At 46.9% G+C, this 7,410-nt stretch overlaps 2 protein-coding genes across 2 annotated transcripts in view; one reads left to right on the top strand and one right to left on the bottom strand.

Moving 5' to 3' along the window:
* pdrg1 (p53 and DNA-damage regulated 1) lies at window positions 1–2,732 on the bottom strand (the record flags this gene model as incomplete). Its single annotated transcript, XM_007912422.2, is given in 4 exon segments — window positions 1–1,132; window positions 1,515–1,595; window positions 2,405–2,479; window positions 2,660–2,732. Coding segments are annotated over 4 exon segments (312 nt in total), but the record flags the coding sequence as incomplete, so codon positions are not given.
* Window positions 2,733–3,933: 1,201 nt separating this feature from the next.
* LOC103191424 (tubulin beta chain-like) overlaps window positions 3,934–7,410 on the top strand; it is a 9,357-nt gene continuing 5,880 nt past the window's right edge. The window contains exon 1 of the mRNA XM_007912414.2: window positions 3,934–4,067. Coding sequence (XP_007910605.1) covers window positions 4,011–4,067 — 57 coding nt within the window. The 5' untranslated portion in view covers window positions 3,934–4,010. The remainder of the gene's footprint in view (window positions 4,068–7,410) is intronic.

Here is a 7,410-nt window from a genome sequence, read left to right on the forward strand (position 1 = left end):
TAGATTGAAAATGACCAATTTATTATTGTTGTTACATTTCCCATCATCGGTTTAGCTAGTTTTATTTGTTTATCAATACAGATCCTTTTAGAAGTGAATCAACATTTCATGTTAGATTGTTACATTACAATAAATAACATGGTCATAATAATACATAGTACCAACAAGATTGGATCGGGCTCGGTTTACACTTGATCCTCATTTGTGAACAGCTGGAAATTTCCATGAAGGAAATCTGTTGGAACATTCCCACAAAATGTGGGTAATTATTTGGGGAGGACAAGTTTGCAGGGCTATGTGGAGAAAACGGGGGAGTGGGATTGAATTGGATAGCTCTTTTCAAAGAGCCGGCACAGACACAATGGGCCGAATGGCCTCCTTCTGTGCTGTATAGTTCTATGAAAAGGAAATGTCTGTTTGAATGCATTAGCATTCACTTCGGAAACAGAGATTATTAGAGCCTGTGGTAACTCTGCACTCAATATTTAAATAATTTGGTCTAATATAGCAAAAAAATATAGTAAAAGTCTGATCTACGGTAAATCGTACAATCGCCTAAGTTGTACATCAGCCCAAGTGCCATTCAAGAGTTTATATTCTCCGCAAGTTTGACATTCTTTAGACTTTGCATAAGTCATAATAAATGAATGGTCTTAACTGATACGTGAGGTTTATTATACAAACTGCTGAGCAAGGTTAGGCAAATAAGACAGATGTCCATAGGGAATCGATTTCCGAATCCACATTAATGCCAGAAGACCCTCGAGCCTCAATATTTAAGCAATACAGAGTATTCAATATTCAAGAACGAGTGCCTCTCCGTCCATACCACACAGCACTGCATTTGGCACAAATCAGCACCGTGTTCCTCTGAAGCAGTGTTTTTCAGTGGTCAGGCCACATCAGAGATCTCTTTAGATTGAGTGACTCCAAAGATTCCATTATATTTTACCAAGGTGAGCCCTGGAATCCAAATGATTGCGAATCATCAAATCACGGCAACATCAGCCAGGTTTCTTCGAGGATAATTTAAAAGTGAAGCATAGCTCTTAACTATTCATCGTCTTTCCAATGGCCCGAATTTCATCCGGGGTCAGAGGGGAAAGATCGAACCCTTTGAGCTCAGGTTTTCCTGTGGGGGGGAAAAACGATATGGTTGGTTATGCTGGATCAATATAGCACCAAAATACAGCCCGGCATTAAACACTTAACTTTTTAGCTTATTTTCTTTGCTTATATTTTTTACAATCCAAATTTTTTGGAAAAAAATAATCACACATTGTTGACATGTCCCTAAGCAGTTTTCCCTTCCACTGTCCCTCTCACCTTTCTACTGGTCAGTAAAGGTGGAGATGTGCGCTTATAATAAGTATCCTGGGAGAGTCTTGTCATTTTTACTCCCTCAAGAAATGTGTTCTTTCTCTCCCTCACCCCACCATTATTCCAGACATACACAAAGTTTTGAATATAGCCACAATTCAGATCTAATGTTACAGTAAGAGGTAAGAAATCACCTTGAGCTTCGTTTAAATTATTCACTTTTGTCCTGAGCTGGTTACGCAGCTGTTGTATTTCTTTATCCAACTGCTCCTGGTCTGTACAGAACAAAAGCAATTAAGTTAAATAGAGTAAATACAATAGTAAACTTCCATCAGAAAATGGCATATCACAGTGCACTCATAGTGAAGCGTTGGCTTCAGAAACTAAAAAAAAATGGTGCCTATGTTCCCAAACATAGAAAAACCCTCAGCATATGTCAGGGATCAAAACTGGGACATTTATTGCTCTTCAGTTTCACCCACAAAATACAGTCACTCCACTTTACAGTATATCGATAAGGCACTCTATCAAACACAAGGATTATTATTATTAAAATATTATTATAGTATTATCTTCATGGCTATTGACTTTACTAATTGAAACATTGGGAGAATTGCGACATTTTTTATCAACACATTGTCAAGATGTATCAAAGCGCTTCACGGGATATACTGTAAAGTAGATTGACTGTGTATCTTTTGGGCAAAACAGACAATCGTGCACAGCAGTGTCCCATAAGCATTCATGGATTGAGGGACCACTTGTTTATTTGCAGAATTGTTGGTCAGGACACTGGGAGAGGAACTCCCTTCTCTTTTCGAATAGTGCCATGGAGTCTTTAACGTCCTGAAGACACAGATGGGACCTCGGTTTCACGTCTCATCCGAAGGACGACCCCTCCAACAATGTAACACACCCTCAGCACTGTATTGGAGTGTCAGCTCCTATGTGATTCCAAGTCCTGAAGTGTGGCTTTGAACCCACATCTTTCTAACGCAGAGGTGATAGTGCTACCACTGAGCCAGGCTGACACACCTGTTGTCATTAGTGGATGCTTAAAGTCATTTCCGAGAACAGCACTAACCTTTCTGAATCATGTCCTTGGTTCTGCTCTTGGGGAGTTTGATAAACATGTTTCCAAAGCAGACCATCACGTTACCTAATACAGAACGACAAAGCATGTCAGTGGTTACAAACTCACGCAAACAAGCATGTACTTCTCTTCAACATCCTTCACCATCTGTGCTATCTTCAGAGAGTCTCCACATTGCAGAGCTCAATCCCACCATTCATCTCATTTCTGCTCCATAATTAACTCCCTGATCCAGCTGTTTCTTACCGGATTGATTTATGCTGTTTCGTAACACACGCAGAGCCTCTCGATTCTGGTTCCTCTTCAAGTCCAGGTCAATAATCTGAAATCCAGCAGATAAAAACACACGTTTTGGCACAAAGCTGTAGTATTTGCATTCCTGTTAAATTCAGTACTACAGTGCGACCTGTCTCTCGAAGAGTACTACGATAATTTTCCTGAAACACTTCCACTACACTGTGATACCACCCCAAAAATAAGGCAAATATTTAACAGCAATTCACTCAGCTGTGATTCTAACCCCCCTGTGGGTGACATTAGGCTGTCCACCACACCTCCTTCCATCACCATTCCCGAGTCTCCAAACTTAAGCACCGAAGAGTTCTACGTGAGTACCATTTCCTTTAGTCTGGCATTGGAATGCACATTCTCACCCCAGAGGGACACATAATCCCTGAGACTATTGAGCGCAGACAAAAAACAGAGAGAACTGCGAAAACTCAACCAGTCAGTCAGGATCTGCAGAGAAAGGAAAGCGAGTCAACGTTTCGGGTCCGAGACCCTTCGCCAGAACGGCCAGACCAGACCCTGGGTTGACTCACTTTCCTTTCCCCGCAGACGCTGCCTGACCTGCCGACTTTTCCCGGCTCCCTCCGTTTTCTCGTTTCGGCGTCTGCGGCATTTTGCGTTTTGCCCACCGTTAAGCGCGGGGGCCGGCAAGAGACGAGGCTTGGACACCCCAGAGCCTGCAGCGGGGCAACTGCTAAAACCGCAGAGCTCGCTCGCCCGCCGTCGAGAGAGAGAGAGAGAGAGCGAGCGCCGCTTGTCCGGTTAGTACCGCCCCACTCTGTCGGGCTTCGGCTTACAACAGCTTGTGTTTAAACAGCTTCCTCGGGGCCGGGCAGTGGTCCCGCACCTAAACTGGGTCACCCTCCTGCTCGCAGGAGGCAAGCGGTAACCTGACGTGCTATCCCCCCCCCCCCCCACCCCCCCTCACTCCCATCCCCCACCCGCAAAAAAAATGCGGTCGCCCAACCCGGGGCCGCGCGCGTGCGCTCGGGAGGCGGCGGCGGCGGGTTTTCTCGCTCGGCTGCCGCGGTCCGCCCGCACAGTGAATACGCGGTCGCCGCGCTGTGCGGCGTATTCTGCGAAGCGCTTTGAGAGGGGTGACGAGGCGTTGGGTCAAATGCACAGATTATTATTATTATTATTATTATTGTTATTGGGGCTTAAGTGGGTGGGTGGACTTTGGGCTGAATCTCTGGCCAAACCCCCCTCCCCCCACTCCCTCCCCCAGCTCGCACCGACCGGACGACCGACCAGTCTCTGCATCCTCTTGTCAAGCGACCTGCAAAGGCATCTTCGCGAAGCAGCAATAATGAGGGAGATTCTGCACATCCAAACCGGGCAATGCGGGAACCAGATCGGAGCTAAGGTAAAACCAAATAAAATCATCTTCCCCTCATCCCATCTACCTCCCCATATCTCTTCCCTCCATCATCCCCCCCCCACCGCCAATCTCTCTTCATAATCTTTACCCCATCTATCTTCCCCATCCCCCCCCCCCCCCACTTTCATCATCTCTCCCCGAAGACAATACTACAATCCTCCTTTTTGTAGGATACTCATTGCAAAAGACTCGGTCAAATATCAAAAAACGCCATTAGAGAATGCAAGTAAAACCCCGTGAGCATTAGGATGCAAGAGACTCAGTCAGACAATTACATCCCATGTGTCCTTACTCAAAGCATCAGACCCCCCCCGAGTACTCAAATGAGTGAAAACAGCATCTTATTCTGTCTATGCTGTGCATTGCACATGTTAAACTGTGCTGGGAGGACACCTACCCTCTCCGCAATTAGAGTCTAATTGTGGTAGGGGGTATCATCCCCGATATCATCTTAGACTCTTAATTCCTCCCCCCAATTAATAATAAAAATAAATAATAATCCTTGCATTTGATATAGCGCTTTTCACGTTGGGAGGACATCCCAAAGCGCTTCACAGAACGCACTGTAAAGTGAATTGACTGTATATTTGTGGGCGAACGCGGCAGCCAATTGCGCACAGCAATGTCCCACAAACAGTCGTGGATTGAAAATGACCAATTTATTATTGTTTTGGGTTTTGGAGGGATTATTAGGAATTAGAGTCTAATTGAGGGGAGGAAGGGTAATTATTTGGGATATTTTAGTTCATTTCTATATTAAGAGGCTGATTGACTGAGCAGCTGGGCTGGTGACAGATCTCACCCACTCCCTCCCGACTTATTCCTTTGTCTGGATGGCAGACTGTAACAATGACGGGAGCGTCGCTCCCTGGGCTCGTTCCCGGTTCAGAGCAGCCGAGATCCCGGGACCCTGAGCCGGGAAACTCAGCCTTCAGATCAGCAATGAGCCCAGCCCAGGGTGGAGTCCCAGGTTAGGGAATCCACTTGATTTTTTGCGAAAAAAAAATCAGACACAATGAAGGAAATTGCACATCAGACTGAACAATGCAGGAACCAGATTGCAGACTCCCCGGAGGTTGGGGGGTGGGGGGGTGGGGGGAGGTTTTCGCTTTTCGAGTTTTTAAAACAAAATATTTTTTAAGATTAATTCAGGGAAAATAAAAGATTGCAATTGCAGGATTTGGGCTATTTGGCAGGGTGTGTGATGTGGCTGATGTGGGTGCTGGCTGCCTGCCTGAGGGAGGCTGGGCTATTGTCTGACTGAGTTAGGTTTATTGGTGTATTGTTGTAATTGGGTCATTGAGTGATCGGGGGAGGCTTTCTTCCTGGAGGGGAGAGGTGATGGGGCAGGGGGGTTTGCGAGAAAAGATGATGGGGGCGCGGATGATGATGGGGGAGAAAGATAATGATTGGAAAGACTGGGCGGGTGTGGTGGGAAATAGTAATAGGGAGAGATTGGGGGTTAGGGGAGAGAATGGAAAGCTAGCCCCTTCTCTACAGAGTGGTCAGGGCTGGCCAAAGGCTGTAGCTGTGGCTGGCGAGCGCTGTCTCTGGACAAACGGGACCACACTCGTCCCAACAAAAAAAAAACCGCAGCAACACGTCATCGTGTTGGTGTAATCTCTGGCTAACAAAGGAAGAGAACTCCAGGCTAAGGGGAGGCGACTGTCAATCAGGTTGTTGTGTGTACGGTGGGGAGGGAGACTGGGGTAGGCGAGGTCAAGCTGATTTTTTTTTAAACTTGAATCTTGTGCCAGCCTTTCTGTGAATGAGATAAGCTGGGGAGGGGGTTCTGATGCCTCACTCATTGTCTCCTCTTTTACGTCAATGCAGGTTGAGGTCGGCTAAAGGAGTTGCCCCCACCTCCACCCTTCCCTCACTCCTTTCCCATCCTCATTATCTCGCTGGTGGATGATCTCCTGAGATCACAATGTTTCTGACCTCAGCCTTTGCTGGTCTCACAAAGGCACATCCTGCAGACCACATCCCACACACAGTAATGAAATTAGAAACATGCAATGGCAATAAATCCTTATCCCAATCCTTGCATGTTTGATAGACAACAACAAAATTACATTTGTATAGCGCCTTTCACATCGGGAGGATGTCCCAAGGCGCTGTACAGTCGGTGTTTCAGACCCGAGCTGGGGGTCAGGATTGGGGAGGCTGGAGGGCAGGGGGGAGGGAGTGTGATCAAAAGCGCGGTCGAAGAGGAGGGTCTTCAGATGGGTCTTGAAGGAGGCATGGGAGGGGGTGAGATGGAGGGACTGTGCAATGGAGTTCCAGAGGGTGGGGCAGAGTGGCAGAAAGCCCACCCGCCGATGGTGGGGTGGGCGAGGTGGGGACCATGAAGCAGACCAGAGTCTGCTAAGCGGACGGAGCGGGCAGGATGGTGGGGGGTTAGGTAGTCGCTGAGGTAGGGAAAGTGAGGTCATGGAGGGCTTTGAAGATGAGGACTAGCTTCTTGAACTGTATCCTCTGTGTAATGGGAAGCCAGTGGAGTCGGGCGAGGATGGGGGTGATAGGGTCAGGGAGCCTGGTGCGGGAGAGGACATGGGCTGCAGAGTTCTGGATGATCTGCACAAAGGCACATGCTGCAGACCACATCCCACACACAGAGTTCTGGATGATCTGCAGCCTATGGAGGGAGGAGGAGGTTGACAGGTCGACAAGCAAGGAGTTTGCAGTCAAGCCTGGATATTATGAATGCGTGTATGAGGGTTTTGGTGGCCTGCGGTGTGAGACAGGGGCGGAGCCAGGTGATGTTGCGGAGTGGGGCAAGGCAGAGTGGATCATGGTGCTGATGTGGGGTAGAAAGAATAGTTGAGGGTCAAACAAAACACAGTTCTGGACTGGCTTATATATAGCACCTTATCACATGGTTGAGATGTCTCAAAACAGATTCACAAAATATATTGGAAAGAGGATTGACTGTATTTTGTGAGCAAAATGCAGCAACCAATTGCACACAGCAACATCCACAAACAGATGTGGATTGAGTGACCACTTTATTATTTATTTTTCCCTTGGAAAGCGATCCATCAATCAACTAACAACCTGGTACCCTACTTAATGCTAGGTATACAGGCATGTGGAATAAGGAAACTTGCCTAAGGTTTACCCTGCCTGGGAATCGAACCTGGGTACTCTCGCTTGTGAGATGAGTGCGCTAACCATTACGCTACAGGACTCCACTGTAATGGTTCCTCCTCATACCAATCCATGGCATTGCAAGGCATTGGGGTTTAACGATCCAAATGAACTCTGACTTTAAAATTTCCGTTTGAGACTGATGTCTGATGACTGACCTGTATGTAATCTGTGTTCT

This window comes from Callorhinchus milii, unplaced genomic scaffold, assembly GCF_018977255.1.
Source record: "Callorhinchus milii isolate IMCB2004 unplaced genomic scaffold, IMCB_Cmil_1.0 Scaffold18, whole genome shotgun sequence".
Classification (NCBI taxonomy): Eukaryota; Metazoa; Chordata; class Chondrichthyes; order Chimaeriformes; family Callorhinchidae; genus Callorhinchus; species Callorhinchus milii.